The sequence below is a fragment of the Gigantopelta aegis genome, chromosome 1 (assembly GCF_016097555.1).
Source record: "Gigantopelta aegis isolate Gae_Host chromosome 1, Gae_host_genome, whole genome shotgun sequence".
Lineage (NCBI taxonomy): Eukaryota > Metazoa > Mollusca > Gastropoda > Neomphalida > Peltospiridae > Gigantopelta > Gigantopelta aegis.
Window position 1 is genome coordinate 28,335,076 of NC_054699.1, and position 26,639 is coordinate 28,361,714.

The 26,639-nt window shown below is 37.8% G+C and overlaps 1 protein-coding gene across 1 annotated transcript in view; it reads left to right on the forward strand.

Annotated features, from left to right (window-relative positions):
• The first annotated feature begins 120 nt into the window (after window positions 1-120).
• Window positions 121-26,639, forward strand: part of LOC121373344 (sodium leak channel non-selective protein-like) — an 86,866-nt gene continuing 60,347 nt past the window's right edge. Inside the window, exons 1-13 of the mRNA XM_041499927.1 lie at window positions 121-179; window positions 2,509-3,517; window positions 5,084-5,167; window positions 6,379-6,527; window positions 7,569-7,697; window positions 9,127-9,272; window positions 10,782-10,924; window positions 11,755-11,859; window positions 12,957-13,178; window positions 13,415-13,582; window positions 17,382-17,441; window positions 17,824-17,955; window positions 23,387-23,527. Coding sequence (XP_041355861.1) covers window positions 3,227-3,517; window positions 5,084-5,167; window positions 6,379-6,527; window positions 7,569-7,697; window positions 9,127-9,272; window positions 10,782-10,924; window positions 11,755-11,859; window positions 12,957-13,178; window positions 13,415-13,582; window positions 17,382-17,441; window positions 17,824-17,955; window positions 23,387-23,527 — 1,770 coding nt within the window. The 5' untranslated portion in view covers window positions 121-179; window positions 2,509-3,226. The remainder of the gene's footprint in view (window positions 180-2,508; window positions 3,518-5,083; window positions 5,168-6,378; window positions 6,528-7,568; window positions 7,698-9,126; window positions 9,273-10,781; window positions 10,925-11,754; window positions 11,860-12,956; window positions 13,179-13,414; window positions 13,583-17,381; window positions 17,442-17,823; window positions 17,956-23,386; window positions 23,528-26,639) is intronic.

The following is a 26,639-nucleotide window of genomic DNA, read 5'->3' on the forward strand; positions in this document are numbered from 1 at the left end:
ATGTGAATAATCCTGATTTGTCATAAAAAATGAAATACTGAATTTTAATAAATTCCGAATGTATACGAATATTAACGAACTACAACTTCCGGTTCTCATGAATTATTCATTAGCTCGTACATTTTGTTTTCCTGTCAAATGTGTTGGAACTTGTTGACATTTGTCAGCTGTTTCTTGTCGTAAGTAGGTCAGGAATGTCACTGAGCGTCGGTGCATGACTTTTACCGACCATTGGTCTTTTAACTGTGACTTATGTTGGCGCGAACTTGAAATAACTGAATATAGATTTATGCAAATATAATTGCCTGAGCCTCTCACTCGCGGCTCGGGTAGACACTCATAAGTTTGTTAAAACAAATGTGAGGTACCGTAAAGTTGCAGTCTCGAATATATTGTTTACTCTTTCCATATGGTGTTACCAGATTGTAACTTTAACTGATTAAACCAGAGTGGAAATTAAAGGAACTAAAACAATGCAATATTAAATATCTCAAAATGTTATCTAATATCTGTATTAAAAAGACACCCCAGCACACGTTGTGCAACAAATGGTCTAAAGTCCGAACCACTAGCCTACAATAATAATAATAATATAATCTATCACTGTTGTGAGGTCTAAATAAGGCAATTCCAACCCGAGGGACAAAATGGGTTTTTTTTTTTACCATGAGGGCTGAGTTGGAATTGCCTTAATTGGGGGCCTATACCTCACAACAGTGATTGATTTTTTTCTTGCCTATTTAATTACGGTAGCAAAACATTAATTTTGTAAGCTACGGTTTGTTTATTGTAGAAGGATTCGTAAATGATTCACCTACAAACTCATTTAATCATATGTGGGAAAATATATTTTCCACATTATGTAACAACATAAAAATGCAACAACTTAACAATAAATGTAGACCTGAAAATGTTAATTTGTTTAAATATTTTTAAAACAATGATAAAACATGAAATATATTTTCTGGGTTGGATCTGGCTAGGTTGATAGTATCGAACCCCCATGGTAGACCCATTTTCTTATTGGATTCTTCCCATCCCATCCAGTGCCCCATGACTGGTATATCATAGGTTGTGGTACATTGTTGTATGCACGAGCTACTCTCGATTCACTAATATCAAAACCTATATTAGCTCGGCCATTTACCTTCCGACCGACCGTTCAAAATTGCACCAAATTCCCTCAATCAAAATTGCGCTACCGTTTCTCTTTGGTATTTAACTGCTCCATTCAAATTCCATAGCACCACCACCACCCCCACCCACCTGCTCCCGATTTGATCGGGCTGCTGGTGCTCCCTTGCACCTGCCAGTGCAGGCGGTCCCTCCTCTCCCCTCCCCCCACCTTTCCTGTTATGGACGGAGGAGCCGGCCAAGGCCGGCTCTTGCACCCACGACAGGCGTGCGCTACAACAGCTTGTTCTGAATGTGCACGTAAAACTCTATGACATGACAAAACATTGTTGTATGCGTGTCCTGCCTATGGGAAAGTGCATAATATAAAATATCTTTTCCTGCAAATGAAAAATATTGCAGCTTGTTTTAATTAATCTAAGACTACAGTATATCTTCGCCTGTAAGTCGATCTCGGCTATAAGTCGAGTCCCTAATTTCAAGCCCTGAAAACTTATTTTTTTATTGACCCTTTATAAGTCGACCCATGAAAAACAACGTATGAATATTGAAGTATTTCTTATTTTCAGCACATGAGAACAATAATGTACAATATTTGAACAAAAGAAAATTATTTTACAAACTTTGTTTTTCACGTTTTGTACATCCGTAACATCGCAATAATATTCCAACTACATAGCATCAAAACGAAATATTCCCTTAGTAGAGAGTGAAAGCTGTTTAACTGTTACTGTATGGCACTGTACAGCATGGTTTTGTGTAAAGACAACAACTTTATTTATAAACACTGACAACAGATCACTACGATAAAACTGAAAGTACATGTATCATCGGTTAATCACGTTTTGCCGCCATATTAATACATGTAAGGAGGATAACTGGAAAGTACACTGGTTTTTGTACCAAATGATTTGTGTCCCTATTGCTCTAGTGAACTGCAGAGATCAGTCTATTTTAAGGGAAAGGCTCATTAGTGTTGACTGTTATTTTAACTAAGTGGACTGTCGTCTTGACGTGAGTGAGATTGCACGCCTTTACAAATAACCAAAACCGTTATAATGCCAAAAAAAAAAAGGTTATAAAAAAATTAATGTGTCAAATTAATATATTTGAGTATAAATACAGGGCATACTTCAACAATAAAACTTGTAAAATAATCCCCAAAACTGTAATATTTTTGGGTGAAATTTTTTACCCTCTTATAAGTCGACCCCCCAAGTTATAAAATAATTTTTGGGTGAAAAAAATTTGACTTATAGGCGAAGATATACGGTATATGTCTGAATTATTAAATGTTTGACATCCAGCACTTAGCAGATGATTAATAATCAATGTGGTGGTGAATATACTGAATGTAACTGTTTATATTTTCAGAATGAAGCATCATTGTTTGGAGAGAGTAACAGGTTGTTGATAATGAAAGAGAAATGTGGACATATTTCTGTTAAACTGGTCTTTAATATTTTCTCCTGATTCCAGTACAACCACAACTCTTAAAAAAAAGAGTCATAATTGTACATCTCAAAAGCCATGGTTATACATGTATATATATACAAAAACTACCCACGTGTGTGCAGTATTTAATCATGTGTGTGACATAACCATAGCAACCATCTTGGTCAAAGTGTTACTGACCATGGATACACCTGTACATATTGCTGGATATAGACGGACAAAGATTGTACAAGTTATTTGAGTTGTAATTTAAAAAATGTTTAAGACCCCCTGAATTTACTGTTATTACTTCAGTTTACTTTAAAATAAAAGAAAGGAAGAAAAATATTTTTAAAAAAGAAAGAAAGAAAAAGAACTTGTTGTCAAATGTGAATCCAAGACCACTCAACCCTATTTATTTGTCACTATTTTAGTTTTAATATTTATCGAAAGAAAAGATATTTGAACTATTGGCTTTGAAAAAAAAAAAAAGAAAAAAAAGTAACATCACAAAAAAAAAAAAAAAAGTAACATCACAAAAAAAGAACTCAGAACAGAATGCAGAAAAAATCTTAAAACCAGTCCTCAACAAACCAAACGGGAGAAAAAAAAACCCAAACCCAGAACAAAAACAACCCACCCCAAAGAATCGTCAATCATGTTGGTGAATCGTAAGGCAAGTTTCAAGGACGGGATGCCCATGGCTGACTACGGCCCGGACGAGAATCTGAACGACAACGCGGACATCGAGTGGGTCAACAAGCCGTGGACCCGGCGACTGCTGCGGGCGTGTGCCTTTGTCAGCATGGTCTCCGTGAGCATCAACACGCCGCGCACCTTCGAGCTGTACGAGTCCCTCATGTACATCACCTTCAGCCTCGACATGCTCATCACGTTCTTCTTCACCGCAGAGATGATCGCAAAGATGCACATACGAGGAGCATGGAAGGTAGGTTATTGAGATATGATCGCACATATGAGGAGCATGGAAGGTAGGTTATTGAGAGATGATCGCACATACGAGGAATGTGGAAGGTAGGTTATTGAGAGATGATTGCACATACAAGGAGCATGGAAGGTAGGTTACAGAGATGATCGCACATACAAGGATCATGGAAGGTAGGTTACAGAGAGATGATCGCACATACCAGGAGCGTGGAAGGTAAGTTACAGAGATGATCGCACATATGAGGAGCGTGGAAGGTAGGTTACAGAGAGATGATCGCACATACGAGGAGCGTGGAAGGTAGGTTACAGAGAGATGATGGCACATACGAGGAGCGTGGAAGGTAGGTTACAGAGAGATGATCGCACATACGAGGAGCGTGGAAGGTAGGTTACAGAGAGATGATCGCACATACGAGGAGCGTGGAAGGTAGGTTACAGAGAGATGATCGCACATACGAGGAGCGTGGAAGGTAGGTTACAGAGATGATCGCACATACGAGGAGCGTGGAAGGTAGGTTACAGAGAGATGATCGCACATACGAGAAGCGTGGAAGGTAGGTTACAGAGAGATGATCGCACATACGAGGAGCATGGAAGGTAGGTTACAGAGAGATGATTGCACATTCGAGGAGCGTGGAAGGTAGGTTACAGAGAGATGATCGCACATACGAGGAGCGTGGAAGGTAGGTTACAGAGAGATGATTGCACATACGAGAAGCGTGGAAGGTAGGTTACAGAGAGATGATCACACATACGAGAAGCGTGGAAGGTAGGTTACAGAGAGATGATCGCACATACGAGGAAGCATGGAAGGTAGGTTACAAAGAGATGATGGCACATGCAAGGAGTGTGGAAGGTAGGTAACCAAGAGATGATTGCACATACGAGGAGCGTGGAAGGTTGGTAACAGAGCAGGATTTAAAGTCAATTAGCAGGAAAAGCAGTATACTCTACGAAATGATACCTAGGCTTGCGACAATGGGAAGGTAAGTGAGTGTCTGCCCTAAATTGTTTTATGTATAGAAATAAAGATGATGGCAAACCTAAAACAATTGTGGAGTAGCTTGCATTCATTTGGTTGCAGTCAGTTTTGTCTGTTGTTACTGTGTATTAAAATGAAATGGCTATAGTTTAAAACATACTTTTCCTTTCGTTTTATATGGGGGAGGGACATAGCCCAGTGGTAAGGTGCTCTGTCGATTTGTGATCAATCCGTTTTGGTGGGCCCATTTGGCTATTTCTCATTCCAGCCAGTGCACCACAACTGGTGTATGAAAGGCTGTGGTATGTGCTATCCTGTCTGTGGGATGGTGCATATAAAAGATCCCTTGCTACTATGGAAAAATGTAGCAGGTTTCCTCTCTAATACTATATATGTCACAATTACCAAATGTTTGACATCCAATGGCCGATGATTAATAAATTCAGTGTGCTCTAGTGGTGTCGTTAAACAAAACAAACTTCCTTTTCTTTTGTTTTATTGACATAATTGATTTCAACAATTATTTCAAAGATACATGCAGTACATGACTTTTGTATGTCTATATTTTTGTTATTTTTGTTTCAGGGAGAAGCTCCGTATCTGAAAGACCGATGGTGTCAGTTTGATGGAATCATGGTTCTCTTCTTGTGGGTGTCCGTCGTTTTACAGGTGAGAAAACTTTACAGTACTGATTTCAACTTTTTCGGCATAAAGTAATTAACTTTCACAAATGATAAAAAGTTACATTTATTTACTAATGCAAAGAGTCTGGTAAATACATGGAAATATACAGTAACTATATCATGGAGGGTTTAACTTTTAAATGAACTTGACATTAAATTTTTTAAAATCATTATCACATCCCAGGCCTTTAACAATTGAAAGTTTGCATAAAAATGCCATTTATGGCCAATACCCAAGCAAATCACAGTTAAACAATTTCATTGTTACATGATAACCCATAATATGCTGTCCTAATTTTAATGCGCAAAAGGAAAATGTGTTGGTCACAACAAGTTCTATGTGTTTTGTATAATACAAGACTGTTCTTTGTGTCTTGCTTGTATAATGGCAGACAAGTGCATTGTGTTTCGTATACTACGAGACTGTTCTTTGTGTCTTGCTTGTATAATGGCAGACAAGTGCATTGTGTTTTGTATAATACGAGACTGTTCTTTGTGTCTTGCTTGTATAATGGCAGACAAGTGCATTGTGTTTTGTATAATACGAGACTGTTCTTTGTGTCTTGCTTGTATAATGGCAGACAAGTGCATTGTGTTTTGTATACTACGAGACTGTTCTTTGTGTCTTGCTTGTATAATGGCAGACAAGTGCATTGTGTTTTCTATAATACGAGACTGTTCTTTGTGTCTTGCTTGTATAATGGCAGACAAGTTCATTGTGTTTTCTATAATACCAGACTGTTCTTTGTGTCTTGCTTGTATAATGGCAGACAAGTGCATTGTGTTTTGTATAATACCAGACTGTTCTTTGTGTCTTGCTTGTATAATGGCAGACAAGTGCATTGTGTTTTCTATAATACGAGACTGTTCTTTGTGTCTTGCTTGTATAATGGCAGACAAGTGCATTGTGTTTTCTATAATACGAGACTGTTCTTTGTGTCTTGCTTGTATAATGGCAGACAAGTGCATTGTGTTTTCTATAATACGAGACTGTTCTTTGTGTCTTGCTTGTATAATGGCAGACAAGTGCATTGTGTTTTCTATAATACGAGACTGTTCTTTGTGTCTTGCTTGTATAATGGCAGACAAGTGCATTGTGTTTTCTATAATAAGAGACTGTTCTTTGTGTCTTGCTTGTATAATGGCAGACAAGTTCATTGTGTTTTCTATAATACGAGACTGTTCTTTGTGTTTCAGGTGTTTGAGATGACCAACATTATCCAGAACGAGGCGCCCGCGTCTGCATTGAGAATTCTCCGCTCTCCGCGACCACTCATTCTGATTCGAGTCTTCCGCGTCTTCCTCAAGTTCTCACTGCCCAAAAACAGAATCAACCAAATCTTCAAGTAAAGTCATTTTATCAAGTTCTCCCTGCCCAAAAACAGAATCGACCAAATCTTCAAGTAAAGTCATTTTATCAAGTTCTCCCTGCCCAAAAACAGAATCGACCAAATCTTCAAGTAAAGTCATTTTATCAAGTTATCCCTGCCCCAAAACAGAATCAACAAAATTTTCAAGTAAAGTAATTTTATCAAGTTATCCCTGCCCAAAAACAGAATCAACAACATTTTCAAGTAAAGTCATTTTATCAAGTTCTCACAGCCCAAAAACAGAATCAACAAAATTTTCAAGTAAAGTTCTTTTTATCAAGTTCTACATGCCCCCCAAACAAAATCAACAAAATCTTCAGTTAAAATTATTTTAACCCTAACCCAGCCTAAAAATATAATATAACCATATGTTTAAATCAACTCACTAATTGTAACCCTCACCCTGCCCAAAAACAGAATTAGATATGTTATTAGTCCACTACCGGTTCAACTGGAGGGGACTATAGGTTTGATCTCCATCTGTCTGTCTGTCCGTCCGTCTTTCCCACCTATGTTTTCTGGATGTTTTTTGCAGAAGGCTTTGAGATATTGAACTGAAATTATGTATATATATATATATATATATATAACTTTATCATGTACTGTTACAGATGAAGTTTAACTTTCATGGCAATTTATTGATTTTTGACAGAGTTATGGCCCTTGAACTTTGGAGATATGAAAAAAAAAAAATTCAGACTTTTGTTTTGCAATACCTGAAAATATTGAGGTGAAATTTTGTATATAGCTTTATCATGTACTGTTACTGATCAAGTTTAACTTTCATGGTGATTTGCCCACTTCTCACAGATGTTTGGCCCTTGAATGTAGGAGATACAAAAATTGTTGGGTCAGGTAGGGGACGTGTATTGCTTTAGCAGTACTGTCAAAATGCTTGTTAAGTTTGACGAAAATAGTTACAAATTGTTTTATATATTGTTTTTATAAAAGATCTGCAGTATATATTTACCAACTACAGTAATTAAATAGTTCCTTTTTTTTCTTTTTTTTGTACAGGCGCTCCAGCCAGCAGATTTATAACGTGACGATATTCTTCCTCTTCTTCATGTCTCTGTACGGAATTCTCGGCGTTCAGTTCTTTGGGGAAATGAAACATCACTGTGTCAGGGAGGGTACAGATTTAGAGTAAGTACTGCATTTACTGCTTTAGCAACCGGCGTCATGGCAGGCCATCGGTCTACAGGCTGGTAGGTACTGGGTTCGGATCCCAGTCGAGGCATGGGATTTTTAATCCAGATACCGACTCCAAACCCTGAGTGAGTGCTCCGCATGGCTCAGTGGGTAGGTGTAAACCACTTGCACCGACCAGTGATCCATAACTGGTTCAACAAAGGCCATGGTTTGTGCTATCCTGCCTGTGGGAAGCGCAAATAAAAGATCCCTTGCTGCCTGTCGTAAAAAGAGTAGCCTATGTGGCGACAGGGTTTCCTCTAAAAACAGAATGACCATATGTTTGACGTCCAATAGCCGATGATAAGATAAAAAATCAATGTGCTCTAGCGGCGTCGTTAAATAAAACAAACTACTTTTTACTGCTTTAGCAGTACTGTCAGAATTCTTGTTTCAAACATTGTGTATTGTTAATTACAGCAACAGCACTTTCAATGATGTTCAGTTTTTTAACTAAGCTTGATATATACTAATTATTTCTAACATTGAGTCTTGTTATTTTTAGCAACATCACTTTGACTAATCAATTCTTGAACTAAGCTTGACATACTAAATATACTAATGGAAAGAAATAAGGGATCACACAGATAGCAACAAGAAATAATGACTGCATCAAAAATCAATTTATATCGTCAGAAATTGACTGGGAACATATAGGCAGCACATTCAACACTACAGACATTCAATCCCACATTACAACTTGATATGAAATACAGACATTAATACGCTAGTTGTGAATTAAATTTAATTTGCAATTTGATGTGTTCCCTTATTTCTTTCCATCAGCTTATTTCAACCATTGTGTGTTGTTATTTACAGCAGCGTCACTATGACCAGTCAATGCTTGAACTAAACTTGATATACTAAATATTTCAACCATTATGTATTGTTATTTATAGTAACGTCACTTTGACTAGTCGGTTTTTGAACTAAGCTTGATATACTAAATATTTCAACCATTGTGTATTGTTATTTATAGTAACATCACTTTGACTAGTCGGTTTTTGAACTAAGCTTGATATACTAAATATTTCAACCATTGTGTATTGTTATTTATAGTAACGTCACTTTGACTAGTCGGTTTTTGAACTAAGCTTGATATACTAAATATTTCAACCATTGTGTATTGTTATTTATAGTAACGTCACTTTGACTAGTCGGTTTTTGAACTAAGCTTGATATACTAAATATTTCAACCATTGTGTATTGTTATTTTTCAGCAACATCACTGTTTGACTAGGCAGTTCTTGAACTAAGCTTGATATATACTAATTATTTATAACATTGAGTCTTGTTATTTTTAGCAACATCACTATGACCAGTCAATTTTTGAACTAAGCTTGATATACTAAATATTTCAACCATTGTGTATTTTTATTTACAGCAACATCACGCTGTTTGACCTGGCAGTGCCAGACACTCACTGCTCACCGGTGGAGGGAGTTGGGTATCGGTGCCCACCCGGTCTCGTCTGTGAGAAACTCAGGCTCAGCAAACAGGAGATGGGGTTCAATGGATTTGACATGTTTGGTACGATCGGTATTAATGTACAGTGGGGGCAGGGCGTAGCCCAGTGGTAAAGTGCTCGCTTGATGCATGGTCCATTTGGATCTGATCTCTATTGGTGAGCCTAGGGGCGATTTCTCGTTCCAGCATGTGCACCACGACTGGTATATCAAAGGCTGTTTTATGTGCTATCCTGTCTGTGGGATAGTGCATATAAAAAATCTCCTGCTACTAAGACTATATGTCAAAATGACCAAATGTTTGACATCCAATAACCGATGATTAATAAATCAGTGTGCTCTAGTGGTGTCGTTAAACAAAAAACTAACTGTTTAATGTACAGTGAGACCCCTGAAAATCAGACCCTCTGTCAGAACTGGACATATTTCAAGGTCTCTTTTTAAATATCAATACAGAATAGAATATCTCTAAACCAGACTTTTCATTTAGTCCTGCAGTTGTCTAATTTAGAGGGCTTGTACTGTAGTTACATCCTACGGCATACAGAGATACACATGTAAAAATATACTGCAATTTGTAATTTTAGCAAGATCTAAAAAACTGTTCTGGTACTTGTTCTTTGGTTAAAAAACAAAGTCACAGTTGGTAGAGCTCTCGACTCTTAATACAAAGGGTCCTTGGTTCAACTCCCCTCATTGTAAGATACTTTATCTGTAACATTTGAAGCCTACAGGTACGTAAGGGCTGGGTGTTTTTGTCATGCAAGAATACCTAATTTTTTAACCCAGTGGGGACAGTTAAGATGCAAATGCATATAAAGTGCTCCTACTGGTAGTAGCTAGTGGGAATTTTTCTATTAGTTCAGTTGGCAGAGTGCTGGATTTTCATGCAGATCGTCTCTGGTTCGAATGCCTTTGGTAGAGGTTGATTTATTTGATTGAGTAGAATGCTTCTCGATTAAAAGTAGGGTACTATTTATTTTGTTCAATGACACCACTAGATCACATTGATTACTAATCATCGGCTATTAGATGTCAAACATTTGGTAATTTTGACATGTAGTCTTAGAGAGGAAACCCGCTACATTTTCCCACTAGTATCAAGGGATCTTTTATATGCACCATCCCACAGACAGGATTGCACATACTACAGCCTTTGATATACCAGTCGTGGTGCACTGGCTGGACTGAGAAATAGCCCACTGATGGGGATTGATCTTAAATCGACCGCACACCAAGCGAGCGCTTTACCACTGGGCTACATTAGATCTCGTCCCCTCCCCCCCCCCCCAGTGGGGACAGTTAAAATGCACGTGTGTATAACGTGCTCCTACTTGTAATAGCTAGTGGAAATTTTTTTATTAGTTCAGTTGGTAACACGCTGGATTCTCATACATATTTTGTCCCTAGTTCAAATTCGTTTGGTGTAGGTTGATGTATCAGTTACATGAAGTAGGTGGCTTCTTGTACAAAGTTGAATATTCTAAAGTCAACAAGCAGTCTACTATTTGACAGAGGAAGGCCTGTCCACACTATTATTAAGATTTTGTATTTTATATGTTTTCACTTGCAGCGACGAGTGTGTTCACTGTGTACCAGGCTGCGTCCCAGGAGGGCTGGGCATTCCTCATGTATCGCGCCATCGACAGTCTGCCATCGTGGAGGGCCTTCGTCTACTTCTGTTCTCTCATCTTCTTCCTCGCCTGGCTCGTCAAGGTATGGCATAGTAGTCAGCTCATTTTTATCCAGTGACATTTTAACTTAAAGGGACATTCCTGAGTTTGCTGCAATTTTTAAGATGTTATCGACTAACGGAGACTTTTTAACGATTGTAATTACATATCAAATAAATTTTTCTGCATAATATATCAGTGGCTGTATATTAAACGTGTTTCTGATCGTATTTCCTAAAATATATTTTTTCATACGTACGAAATTATTTGAAGACAAAATCCAGTTTGAGCTGCTTACAAATAGTAAGACGACCAGAAACACATTAAATATATAGATAATGCTATTCTAAAGAAGAAAATATATTGAATATGTAAATTTAATCGTAGAAATATTTTATTTTTCGGAAACATCTTACAATGCAGAAAACTCAGGAATGTCCCTTTAATCATTGTTCTTATATTCTATTAACCTTCTGCCCTATAACAGTACATGTGCAGGCATTTTAAAGGGATGAGGTTGGTCGGAAAGTCCTAATTTTAAATTTAGAAAAAAATATATATCTATATTTTCGGGCACTTATCTCTTCAGGGCTAGCTCTGGGTGAGAAGAAAATTTCACCAAATTATCTGTTAAAATTGCAGAAACAAAGTTATTTTCTTACAAAATATCAATTATTGCATGAAATTATTTTTCCAAATTAAAATAAAATTTGCCAGTTGTTTTTAAAATTCGCAGTTGTCAAATTCAGCGCGAGCCCTGTCTCTTGATGTATGTTCTGTATTTGTCTTGTAGAATGTGTTTATTGTTGTGATCATCGATACATTTGCTGATATCAGAATACAGTTGGTATATGTTCTGTGTTTGTCTTGTAGAATGTGTTCATTGCTGTGATTATCGAGACGTTTGCCGAGATCAGAGTTCAGTTTCAACAGATGTGGGGATCGCGTGGCAACGCCGCCGAGGCAGATTCCTCACAGGTCAGTGCACTCTTGCCTTGTTATACCATATGGGCGGGGAGTATGTTATAAGACATGGGGAAGGATGTTATAAGACATGGGGGAGGATGTTATAAGACATGGGGGAGGATGTTATAAGACATGGGGGAGGATGATATACCACATGGAGGGATGTTATACCACATAGGGGAAGATGTTATACAGCATAGGGAAGAATGTTATACCACATAGGGGAGAATGTTATACCACATATGGGAGAATGTTATACCACATAGGGGAGAATGTTATACCACATAGGGGAGGATGTTATACCGCATAGGGGAGAATGTTATACCGCATAGGGGAGAATGTTATACCGCATAGGGGAAGATGTTATACCGCATAGGGGAAGGATGTCATACCGCATAGGGGAGGATGTCATACCGCATAGGGGAGGATGTCATACCGCATAGGGGAGGATGTCATACCACATAGGGGAGGATGTCATACCACATAGGGGAGGATGTCATACCACATAGGGGAGAATGTCATACCACATAGGGGAGGATGTTATACCACATAGGGGAGGATGTCATACCACATAGGGGAGAATGTTATACAATATTGAAGAGGGATGTCATACCACATAGGGGAGGGCTGTTATACCACATAGGGGAGGATGTTATACCACATAGGGGAGGATGTTATACCATTTAGAGGGAGCGCTGATATACCACATTGGGGAGGATGTTATACTACAAAGGGTGTGGAATATTAGACATATTATACATAGGGAATAGGATGTTATACCAAAATGTATGTTGAGACACTTTTTTTTAGTTTCAAGGGCTGCTGACCAGTGCCTCAGAACTCTAGGAGAGGACAGATTTTAAAATGTTCAATTAAATCTTTAAAAATATTTTAATAAAAATGTAAAAATTCATAATTTCAGAAATATATCTCTACTAGTTTGTGGAGTTCCCAGAGGATCATTGTACCAAATTTCAGAACAATCCAATCAAAACTTTATAAGACGAAAGACTTCAAATTAAAAGTTGATGTACAGAAGAAGCCAGACAGACAGCAGACAAATGAATAATAAAAAAGCTCCAGTGATTGCCTCGTTTGTCTTGTTTCAGGTGATCCAGAGCGACGGCTCCATCTGGAAGCTGGTGATTCTGGATGAGAACAAGACAAAGGGACTCGCTCCACCGGTCTTCCAGCGCGTCGTGCGCTCAAACTTCTTCCACACGTTCATCTTGCTGTTAGTACTGGCCAGCTCCATCACACAGGCCAGTCTCCACTTCGACCACGTCAGCAAACTGCCAGATAACAAGCTGGATGGCTTCTATTATGCTGAGGTACGGCTCTGTTCACTGTGCTGTTTGTATTTTTACAGATTGTGTTCACTGTGCTGTTTGTATTTCTACAGATTGTGTTCACTGCACTGTTTGTATTTCTACAGATTGTGTTCACTGCACTGTTTGTATTTCTACAGATTGTGTTCACTATGCTATTTGCATTTCTATGGGTTGTGTTCACTGTGATGTTTGTATTTCTACAGCTTGTGTTCACTGTGCTGTTTGTATTTTTACAGGTTGTGTTCACTGTGCTGTTTGACCTGGAGGCTGTGTTTAAGATCTGGTGTCTTGGAGTCGCGGGCTACCTGAAACGATCTCTACACAAGTTTGAGCTGGTGCTCGCGATAGGCACCACACTGCATATCATACCGGACTGCTACCGCTCTCCACTCACCTACTTTCAGGTTTGATACAGTCATATATCATACTGGTCTGCTACTGCTCTCCACTCGCCTAGTTTCAGGTTTGATACTGTCACATATCATACCGGACTGCTACCACTCCCCTACTTTCAGGTTTGATACTGACACATATCATACCGGACTGCTACCACTCCCCTACTTTCAGGTTTGATACTGTCGCATATCATACCGGACTGCTACCACTCCCCTACTTTCAGGTTTGATACTGTCACATGTCATACCAGACTGCTACCACTCCCCTACTTTCAGGTTTGATACTGTCACATATCATACCGGACTGCTACCACTCCCCTACTTTCAGGTTTGATACTGTCACATATCATACCGGACTGCTACCACTCCCCTACTTTCAGGTTTGATACTGTCACATGTCATACCAGACTGCTACCACTCCCCTACTTTCAGGTTTGATACTGTCACATGTCATACCTGACTGCTACCACTCACCTACTTTCAGGTTTGATACTGTCACTTATACCGGACTGCTACCACTCCCCTACTTTCAGGTTTGATACTGACACATATCATACCGGACTGCTACCACTCACCTACTTTCAGGTTTGATACTGTCACATGTCATACCGGACTGCTACCACTCACCTACTTTCAGGTTTGATACTGTCACATATCATACCGGACTGCTACCACTCACCTACTTTCAGGTTTGATACTGTCACATGTCATACCGGACTGCTACCACTCCCCTACTTTCAGGTTTGATACTGTCACATGTCATACCTGACTGCTACCACTCCCCTACTATCAGGTTTGATACTGACACATATCATACCGGACTGCTACCACTCCCCTACTTTCAGGTTTGATACTGTCACATGTCATACCGGACTGCTACCACTCACCTACTTTCAGGTTTGATACTGTCACATGTCATACCGGACTGCTACCACTCACCTACTTTCAGGTTTGATACTGTCACATATCATACCGGACTGCTACCACTCACCTACTTTCAGGTTTGATACTGTCACATGTCATACCGGACTGCTACCACTCACCTACTTTCAGGTTTGATACTGACACATATCATACCGGACTGCTACCACTCCCCTACTTTCAGGTTTGATACTGACACATATCATACCGGACTGCTACCACTCCCCTACTTTCAGGTTTGATACTGTCACATATCATACCGGACTGCTACCACTCCCCTACTTTCAGGTTTGATACTGTCACATGTCATACCAGACTGCTACCACTCACCTACTTTCAGGTTTGATACTGTCGCATGTCATACCGGACTGCTACCACTCCCCTACTTTCAGGTTTGATACTGTCGCATGTCATACCGGACTGCTACCACTCCCCTACTTTCAGGTTTGATACTGTCACATGTCATACCGGACTGCTACCACTCACCTACTTTCAGGTTTGATACAGTCACATATCATACCGGACTGCTACCACTCACCTACTTTCAGGTTTGATACAGTCACATATACCGGATTGCTACCACTCACCTACTTTCAGGTTTGATACTGTCACATATCATACCGGACTGCTACCACTCACCTACTTTCAGGTTTGATACTGTCACATATCATACCGGACTGCTACCACTCACCTACTTTCAGGTTTGATACAGTCACATATCATACCGGACTGCTACCACTCACCTACTTTCAAGTTTGATACAGTCACATATCATACAAGACTGCTACCACTCACCTACTTTCAGGTTTGATACAGTCACATATACCGGATTGCTACCACACTCCACTCACCTACTTTCAGGTTTGATACAGTCACACATTATACCGGACTCCTACCACTCACCTACTTTCAGGTTTGATACTGTCACATATCATACCGGACTGCTACCACTCACCTACTTTCAAGTTTGATACTGTCGTATATCATACCGGACTGCCACCACTCACCTACTTTCAGGTTTGATACTGTCACATATCATACCGGACTGCTACCACTCACCTACTTTCAGGTTTGATACTGTCACATATCATACCGGACTGCTACCACTCGCCTACTTTTAGGTTTGATACAGTCACATATCATACCGGACTGCTACCACTCCCTTACTTTCAGGTTTGATACAGTCACATATCATACCGGACTGCTACCACTCCCCTACTTCCAGGTTTGATACAGTCACATATCATACCGGACTGCTACCACTCACCTACTTTTAGGTTTGATACAGTCACATATCATACCGGACTGCTACCGCTCTCCACTCACCTACTTTCAGGTTTGATACCCTCACGTGTCATACCGGACTGCTACCACTCATTTCAGGTTTGATACAGTCACACATTATACTGGACTGCTACCACTCATTTCAGGTTTGATACAGTCACACATTATACTGGACTGCTACCACTCATTTCAGGTTTGATACAGTCACACATTATACTGGACTGCTACCACTCACCTACTTTCAGGTTTGATACTGTCACATATCATACCGGACTGCTACCACTCATTTCAGGTTTGATACAGTGACATATCATACCGGACTCAGACATCAAAATAAGTCGAGAACGGTCGTTCAGGTTACCGGGAGGTTACCACATGTAAGAAAAGTCGGGAACGGTGTATTGTTTTCGACAAAAATTTCAACGTTAACGGTAGTTTCGTTTCTGAACGTAAACCAGACAATGCATTCCGGTCTTCTGCATTTCATTTTCTCGTAAGGAATTGCATCAATGTTCGCACGTACTTGTGCAATTGCAAGCAATTATAGTTATTCAGCGTTTAAGCAGCGTCCACTAGATGAATTTACTTCCGCGTTTCGTTTTCTCGTACGAAATTGTACCGATGTTTGTGCGCACTTGTGCAATTGCAAGCAGTTTCGGCAATCCACGTTTAAGCTTCTGTCGTGGGTCAGGCCCCTGGATATCCAGAGACCGGACCCGTGACAGACATGCTCAAAACTCCAGTGGTATATGAGCAGGTTTCGGGTTCCACGTGTAAATTTACTTCCGGATTTCATTTCTCGTACTGATGTTCGCGCATACCGATACAGTTTCAGAATTATTATCTTTCATTGTTGTATGATAAAATACGAGAAAATAGAAAACAGAACATTTTTATTTTAATCAATTTATTTATTCAATTGTTCAGTTATTAAATATGAGTCACATACTTGTAAAGAATTATATGTAATACATTAAGAACAGTGTTAAGATAAAGAATGAATCATAAATACATGTATACTACAATAATCATCTGGCACACATACAAGGGCGTTAAAAGTAGTAGTAACAGGAATTCAATTCTAACTTTCATATAGTTGTGGTAACCTATGGGTTACCAGGCTATATTTTGTGGTAACCTGTAAATGGGTTACCAGACACAATGCTTATTTCGATGCCTGCGGACTGCTACCACTCATTTCAGGTTTGATACAGTCACACATTATACCGGACTGCTACCACTCACCTACTCTTTCAGGTTTGATACTGTCACATATCATACCGGACTGCTACCACTCACCTACTATCAGGTTTGACACTGTCACATATCATACCAGACTGCTACCACTCACCTACTATAAGGGTTCATACAGTTAGTGGTTAGTTGTTAGTGGATTATGAGATTAAATATGGTATAGTGGATGAACAGCTTTAGTTACACAGGGATAATATTTCACTTATAATATGTGACTGTAGTATTTTATTCAGAAGTAATATGCAGGTGTGATATCGCTAGAAAATTGCATTAAATATATTTTTCTGTTGGACAGTATCATTATGTATTAAAGTATACACATTAATTTTACTGTTTTTTATGTTTGCAGGTCTTGCGAGTTGTGCGTTTAATTAAAGCATCTCCAATGTTAGAAGATTTCTGTTTCAAGGTATGTAACTCTGGAATTAGTGCTAGTGGTAGAACCTTCACCTGAAGTGACATCAGTCACAAGATTAATCATGCTCAATGGACTCCGGTGGGGGGGGTGGGGGTGTGTCCCATCCCAACTTTTATCCCATGACTGGTATATCAAAAACTTGGAATGTGCTGTCCTGTCTGTGGGGAAGTGCATAATATATAAAATCCCTTGCTATTTTGTTGATGGCATTAGACTCTCTCTCTCTCTCTCTCTCTCTCTCTCTCTCTCTCTCTCTCTCTCTCTCTCTCTCTCTCTCTCTCTCTCTCTCTCTCTCTCTCTCTCTCCATCCCTTCCTCCCTCCCCTCTATCACTCTCTATCTCTCTCCATCACTATGTGTTTATTTTATTTCAGATATTTGGACCTGGCAAGAAACTGGGCAGTCTGATTCTCTTCACTATGTGTTTGTTGATCATTGCCTCCAGTATCAGTCTGCAGTTGTTCTGCTTTATTCAGGACTTTGACAAATTTGAAACATTTCCTCAGGTAAAGTTTTTATGTTACTTTATAATGCACGAATATTACAAATAGGGACAAACTAATGTAACATGTTCAATATTTCTGTTTTCTTAAGAGAATGTACATTATTATTATTTCCATTGACATTTATTATCATCTTCTTCATCTTCATCATCATCATCACCATCATCATCATCACTGTCACCATCATTATTACCATTACAGTAATCATCATCATTATTATTATTATTATTATTATTGTTTTACAGGAAGACAGTTTTCTACATAGAACATCAGACATTATTGTACCGGAAATATTGAACATATTTTATTATTGTTTAGGCCTATTAAGTTTTCTCTATTCACTAACAATATTAACTAGTTAGTACTTAAATTATGTTTAAATTGATTATTCGTCAATTAATATGTTTCAATTAATTATTAATTAATTAATGTTTAAATTATTAATTATTCAGTTAATTAAGTCTTTAATTAATTGCTTAATTGATAGTTTGCTCATATAATTAATATATATTTTAAATTAATAATTTAAACACAGGGCTCGAAATGGTGGCCTATGAAAAGCAATTATTGTTTAAATTATTAATTATTCAGTTAATTAAGTCTTTAGTTAATTGCTTAATTGATAGTTTGCTCATATATTAATGTATATTTTAAATTAAAAATTTAAACACAGGGCTCAAAATGGTGGCTATGAAAAGCAGTTATTGTTTAAATTATTAATTATTCAGTTAATTAAGTCTTTAGTTAATTGCTTAATTGATAGTTTGCTCATATATTAATGTATATTTTAAATTAAAAGTTTAAACACAGGGCTCAAAAAGGTGAATTATGAAAAGCAATTAATGTTTAAATTATTAATTATTCAGTTAATTAAGTCTTTAACTAATTGCTTAATTGATATATTAATGTATATTTAATCATTTAAACACAGGGTTCGAAATGGTGGCCTATGAAAAATCAATAGATTTTTTTTAGACCTATAAGGTGAATTAGAAATTTAACTGCTGAAACCACCAAAAATCGCAGTTTATTTTTCTAGAGACAGATGTTTGTAGGCCTACAATTATCTCATCAGCTGTTTAGTTAGTGATTCTGTTATATTTTAGTTCCATAATGCTCTGAAATCGTAAGTTTACGTCTGCTACTAGCAGTTATACCGGTCATGTGTTTGCACATGATTGGCATCAATTTCACGCAGAAAATTACATCCTTACGGAAGCTGGAGAAATATGTGTTTTTCTAACTATATTTGTTGAACTATAATTAATATAGTAATAAGAATTGTGGTTTAGTCGTAGATTTACGTTTACGTGCAAAACATGGCTTACAGTTTTTTGTGAAAATCGGCCCTGACATCTTAAATTTCAACACATTATACCAACCCTTTTGTTGTCTTATTTCCAACAGGGGCAGGGACATAACCCAGTGGTAAAGCATTTGCTTGATGCGTGGTTAGTCTAGGATCGATCCCCATCGGTGGACCCATTGGGCTATTTCTCATTCCAGCCAATGCTCCACAACTGGTGTAACAAAGGCCATGGTATATACAGTCAAATCCACTTAATTGGATGTCGGATTATTGTATATTTCGGATATTTGAATATGTTTGTCCTGCACGGAACCATTTGCCATTATGACAATACAAAATCCAACGGTTAATTGGATGTGTTTTTTAACGTGTTTTCGGATATTTGAATATAAAATTATCCTTGCCGAATGGCAATTGCACGTAAAACATAGGAAAGTTTGTGTTACTTGATGTGTTTTTGTAAAATTTATGATCATACGTAATACCATACTATCGTACATGCAGAAATGAATACTTTTAATTTTATTTAATTTCATTGTTTAAAAAAAAGAAAAAGACAAACTTGTTTTCTTGTTTCTTAAATTATTTCGGATGACTCATTATTAATCAATACATTTCCTAATTACATCGTAATTAATCCATGAACTCTGAGATTCATCTTATATGTGACCCAATGGCCGAGACAATGCAGGACAATCAAGGATCAAAGTCGGTCATTCCCACCTTGTTGGCGGCCACGTGCTTTTGGTAAGCAGGCATCCCTTAGTCTCATGTCGGCCACTGTTGAAGCAGTGTATGTTTAATCCATAAATAAACACTTGTCAGATATTTTTCTCTATGAATTGTCGGTGACAGTAACAAACAAAAGCCGTTTGCTACTAGTGTTATTTTTAGCGGGATCTTTTGATCACGTGATTTTTCCTCTGCAGCTCACAATGTGAGGCCCCATTTGGGGTGACCGATTATGGTGATTACTGTTTAAATTGTTAAATGCCGACAAAAGGTAAGTTGTAGGAGATTTTCTTAGCAAGTTGGATTAATCATCTTTTGGCTATAAATATTGGCAAGAAAGTTTTTTTTCACAATCTCAACATGGCAAATAAACGGAAACGAAACGATTTATCTTTGGCTCAGAAATACGACGAGATATGTGCCCAGTATTTCGCCAATGCTAACCCAGAACGAAAAAGACAGAGAACGGGAAAAGCAGCCAATGTGGAGAAGGCCTTATCAGAATGGTTTTCCGTCGCCAGACAAAAAGACATTCCAATATCGGGCCCAATATTAGCGTTTGTGTTTGTGTTTTTCCTTCTGTTACATTGAATAACGGCCTTTCACTTATTTGACTTTGGCCAGTCTAGTTTACCTGTCAAATCAGTTACAAATGCACACAGACAATAGTCAGATAGACATCCTGGTAAAATACAGAACATGGAAATAACTACTTATTCAAGATTATATTGGGTGGTGGGGGTGGGGTCTTGTTGCACTTGATTTACAAATGTACAAAGAAGTTAATAACGGCCGTTTAATTATCAAGAAGTTAATAACGGCCTTTTAATTATTTGACTGTGGCCAGTTTAATTGAGCTTTAGGTCGTTTTATCTGGGTCATTAGATGTTTAGTCACTTCTGCTTCTAGGCGTACAAACGGCATTAACTTGCCTCTTGTATTTATCAAGTTTATAGACAAACTTGATAATGACAACAGAGTCACAATATGGAACTTGGAATCGGTATTTTATTAACACAAAATACTTACCGGTTTTTGACGAAAATTCCACATGTCATGAGGCCCAAATTGGGAGAATCGTAATTAGGGTTTGCATAAATCAACAAGAGGTCTTAATTGGGTATATCGTATGTCGAAACTGTACCTTCGGTTTATTGAATATGCCGCTTATTTGAATATATTTTTGTTGCACGAGGCACATCCAAATAAGCGGATTTGACTGTACTATCCTGTCTGTGGGATGGTGCATATAAAAGATCCCTTGCTGCTAATTGATAAAAGAGTAGCCCATGAAGTGGCGACAGCGGGTTCGCTCTCTCAGTATCTGTGTGGTCCGTAACCATATGTCCGACGCCATATAACCGTAAATAAAATGTGTTGAGTGCGTCGTTAAATAAAACGTTTTACCCCTTCACCCCGTGCTGTCTTACTTACAGCAGGCCATATGTTTTTCTTAGCAGGACATATTCCTTTTGACCTGTTTTACCATATTTTACTTCAAATTTTTAGCCCTGAAACATAATCATATAATGTATATTTGTTGTAATTTTCTTCTTTGTTGATGTCATGTATTTTATTTTTTTGTATAGGAAGACATTGTGAGAGCTTTTCACATGCTTGGTGTCATTGAAAAAATCATATTTTTAAGCATGTTGTAGGTGTTCTGTGGGTCTGAACATATAGGCCCCTTCCCAAAGTAAAATGGCACTGAAAATTCTCAATTTCTATGCTAAAAATTCCTAATATATATAATATTTAAATTATGTCTGTTCTAATAAAATACTTTTAACAGTATCATTACAATTTGTTTTCTTCTTCAAAATATGATTTTCCGAATCCCATGAAACACAGTGACCTAGGCATTAGTCGCAAGCCTTGACAGCAGTCGGTTATTCCACCTCCTTGTGTGGGTGGGGGGGTGGGGGGGGGGTTGAGGTAATGGGTGGTATAAGTACATGTATATTGAAATTCATATTTTTAATATTTTATGCTGATTTTTTCATTAAATATCTTTCCTTTCTGACAGGTGTTAATACTTGACGTATGATCTCACAACTAATCATTTTAGATTTAAATTGTTTTGTTGGTTATGTCCACTTACGGACAGTTTTTACTCTGTATCCTGGGCACACATCTTGATGAGTTGTGTTTCCACGACTGCAGGTTAATGGTTAGTTGTTACTGATAGAGATGTTGGTGTAGTGGTTTTACACCTCCCAATTGAACCATTGAAACAGTTGCTAACTCAAAGTTCATATCTTACACTTCTAGGCGGGATGTACTCCAGTGGTAAAACACTCACTTGATGTGCGGTCAGTTTGGGATCGATCCCCGTCGGTGGGCCCATTGGGCTATTTCTCATTCCAGCCAGTGCACCACGACTGGTATATGAAAGGCCGTGGTATGTGCTATTCAGTCTGGAATGGTGCATATAAAATATCCCTTGCTACTAATGGAAAATTGCGCGATATATGCCAATTAGAAACATCACTTTTACTGAAAATGAAAAATGGATATACGGGTATCACGTTTTGCGCTTGAACTCTTCATATGTAAAAATTCCCAAATGTTTGACATCCAATAGCCGATGATTAATAAATCAATGTGCTCTAGTGGTGTCATTAAACAAAACAAACTTCTTTTTTTTATAATACTAACAGTGATTGAAATTTGGTCTGCAGTACCAGTTTTTCCCTTATTTCTGTCTCTCAATATTTGTTTGTGTATGAAGCAAATACAAAGGTGTAGAAATTGTCTGTTGTTGACCTTGGTCGATGAAAAGACTGGTACAGTATTAGTGGGAATCATCTTACAAGGCTTCCCAGACCTATATTTCCTATATTTTTATAGGATCCTAGAAAACTCCTATATTGAGATTTATTTCCTATATTTAACTCGATTGCTTTGCCAAAATGCCGATGAATAAAATATGTTACTGAGTTATATTTGCAGTGAAAGGCAGACAGCCGGTCAGAAATTCAGAAGATGCTTTGAATGTGAGAGATCTGTATCAAGTGCCAATCAAGATCCTGCTCACCTGATGAGGTGAGGAGGATGTATTACTGATACAAGATTAACTTTCAAAGTATCCTGGATATCGGCATGGACTGCTGGCAATCCTTGGTATAATTTTGTTGAGGTAGTAGATGGTATTTTGTGTGCATACGCAAGGTAAGAACATACCATTAGCAATGAAAATTTCTTTAAAAATCTGTGTAAAATGCCTATAATCATGATAATCGGACCAAATTTTCCTATGAAACTCCTATATTTGACCTCAAAATTCCTATAAAACTCCTATATTTTGATATGTACAAGTGGCTACTAGGCCGGTTACACTGACAGTTACCTCAGATCATTCTCCATTATATAATGTGTACCTTGTTGGACCAGGCGTTTAGGTCAATGTTTCAAATCTTGAGTCAGGAGGGCTGGACCGGGATCCTGGACGACATCATGGACAGCGTCTCCACCGATTTCCTGGTGGCCGCCGTGGCTGTGTATTTTATTATTTACCATCTATTGGTCACATCGGTGAGTCTGGGTCATGTGACTTGTGCGCATCCGGTGATTGGTTGGATTGGTGCTTTTGAAAATTTCAAATTGTTAGTGGATGACTGACCCCTGACAACTTGTTAATTAAATGCTAATGATCTTTAATTTCATTATTGTCAGGTGGGTTTTTAAAAATGTTTTTTTTTTTTTTTTTTTTTTTTTTTTTTTTTTGATGATTATTTTTTTAAACTATTGGTTTAATGATTATTCAGTATTTCAATATTTTAGGCCACTGATTATAAAAAGACGAATTTAGTTCTTCATAAAATGGTATTTTTTCAAGAGAAAACTTGTCACACTAAGAATGACTTGTTTTCATCAGCGCCATCTAACCCCAGCATGCGGACTGCAGGACTAACCCAGACTTGAAAACCTTGCTTTAACTTGCTTCACAATCATTATCACATGTTTGCTTTTCACACGGCAACCATCCTAATGCTAGAAATTCTTTCTCTTTTTTTTTTTTCTTAACTAATATTTATTTTTTATTTCAGTCCAGAATGACATCATGGAGAATTTTATTTTCACAGAATTTTACAAACAATTTTTTTTGCTGTGAAATATTTCCCCGGGAAATGCATTCCAGCCAGTTGTTTCTTGGCACGCAATCATGTATTCAGAGATGAACGTTTTCGGATTTATCTGGAATTCTGATTTTTTATTTTTTTATCGTCTGTATGTACATGTGTATAGCTAGCACTGTTTTCAGATTTTCCAATGTTCAAAATTTTCCATATTCTCCATCCATCACTTAGGATATATAGCAGGGTTAGCTCTGCCACTTGCCAAATTCGCCAACTGCGAATTTTAAGAACAACTAGTGAATTTTATTTCACTTTGGTGCCAAAATATTTGTGATAATTGATATTTTGTTAGACAATAACTAGATTTTGCAATTTTTGCAAAAAAATTATTTGGCGAAATTTTTTGCTCACACAGAGCTAGCCCTGTATGGTTTTGTCTGATAATTTGCTTCTATTCTAAATGGGGGCTGCTGTTTTCGACCATTGTGCAACCCTAACCCTATAGGTCCCATCTTAGTACACGACACAAATACAAATTTCAGGATTTTTTGGTTAACCCACTTTCATCTCTGTGTATTTGTATCTTGCCATTTTTAAATATTTATAACAATATTTACTGAATTGATATACATGTACACTGTACACTGTACAGACATACATGTATACATGTGTACCTGTATATCTGAAATGTTTTATCATGGCATTTAGCCAGTTATTGTGTTTAGGTTTTGAATTTTAGAACTGGCTTCATGAGGAAAGCACACATTTAAAATAAATATTATCAAACACAGTGCATTGCAACATATAGGTACAAATGATAGAAGTGCATTATTTCATATATTTTGTTTTAAATATTTAGTACAATTATTATACATGTATCATAGTCGGTTACTTCCTACATGTATTCATGTACTGTAGTGCATTACACACATCGACTATAGTGATTAGTGCACACTGAGATATAACAATGTGCATTATCAGCTAGTTTCTATTATATATTTTTCATGAATATTGGTTAGTGCATACCCAATTACATTATCAGCTAATTTGTATCATATACATTTATGTATATTGGTTAGTGCATACTCAATTACAGTATCATCTAATTTGTATCATATATATTTATGTATATTGGTTAGTGCATACCCAATTACATTATCAGATAATTTGTATTGTATACATTTTATGTATATTGGTTAGTGCATACCAATGGCATTAATATTTGCTCGCAGTCACTCGTTTGTTACCTAGCTGGGATGCATTTCCCGTAGATGGCTATTGTTTGCTGTAACAGCTGTTTTTCTTAACACTAGGCTGTGCAGTCGATGTTTCAAATAATGACGTCGGAGGGATGGATTGACATACCTGACGATTTGAATGCCACAATACCGTACGGCTTTCTAACAATGGCGTACTGGTATTTCGTAATCTTCCACCTCTTTGTTAGTGTGGTAAGTTCATCTCGACATGAGCTCACATACATGTATACCCATAGGCCAGCTATAGGCTTGTCACTCTGTGGAATCATGGCATTCTGTTTTCTAAGTTTAGTATTCATAGTAACATTCTGTATCTATAGCAACGTGTTCAGCTTAGCTCACAAAATTCTGCTAAATATTCATCGACTTTATGGGGAAAGAGCATGGAAAACATCCTTTCTTTGTCTGTCTGTCTCTCTCTCTCTGTCTAACCCTACTCTCTCGTCTCTCCCTCTGTCTCTGTCTCCTCCTCTCTATCTCCTCTCTCTCTCACTCATTCTCTCTCTCCCTAACTCTCTCTCTCCTTTCTCTCCTCTCACTCATTCTGTCTGTCTGTGTCTGTCTGTCTGTCTGTCTGTCTGTCTGTCTCTCTCTCTCTCTCTCTCTCTCTCTCTCTCTCTCTCTCTCTCTCTCTCTCTCTCTCTCTCTCTCTGACTCTCTCTTAATAATTAAAATAATCTCTGACACTACCACGTTAACTTTGTGTCTGAAACTAATCAACTTTTTTATAAGACAAAATCCCCAACAATACCGGGTATATTTGAAAAAAGAAAAAAAAACACTGTTGAGCTGAGCACTCCGGTATATAACCATATTGAGTAGTTATATCTGTTGATGTTGCTGGTAACTGAAGCATCATACTTACGAGTGGTTTCTTACTTTTTCATGACTGTTCTCAAAACTATGGTCCCTCTAATTATGGTCCAACATGATGGTAGCTGTGGGAATGGCATGATCCTGGGCTGTTTGGTTTGCATGTGACTGCTTTGATGAGTCTCCGTAAAATAACACTTACAAAACACCTGACTTCAGGACATAATTGTTTGTGCTGGATGTGACAGTGGTAAAGCGTTCACCAGAGCAGGACTGTGGAATTGCACTCGTCCGCTCACCTGAAACGGTAACGAAACATACCTGGCAAATCGATATCAAAACTCACTAGACCGTCTGGCTACTCACAGTTTTGAGTAAAACTATGCTGACAAATGGTTTGTTTTATATATGGCAAATGAAAGTGGTCATACAATTTGAGAAAAAATCTCGGGCTAGTGATAATATCTGTGGGCTAGTGGATTTTTAAAATTTACT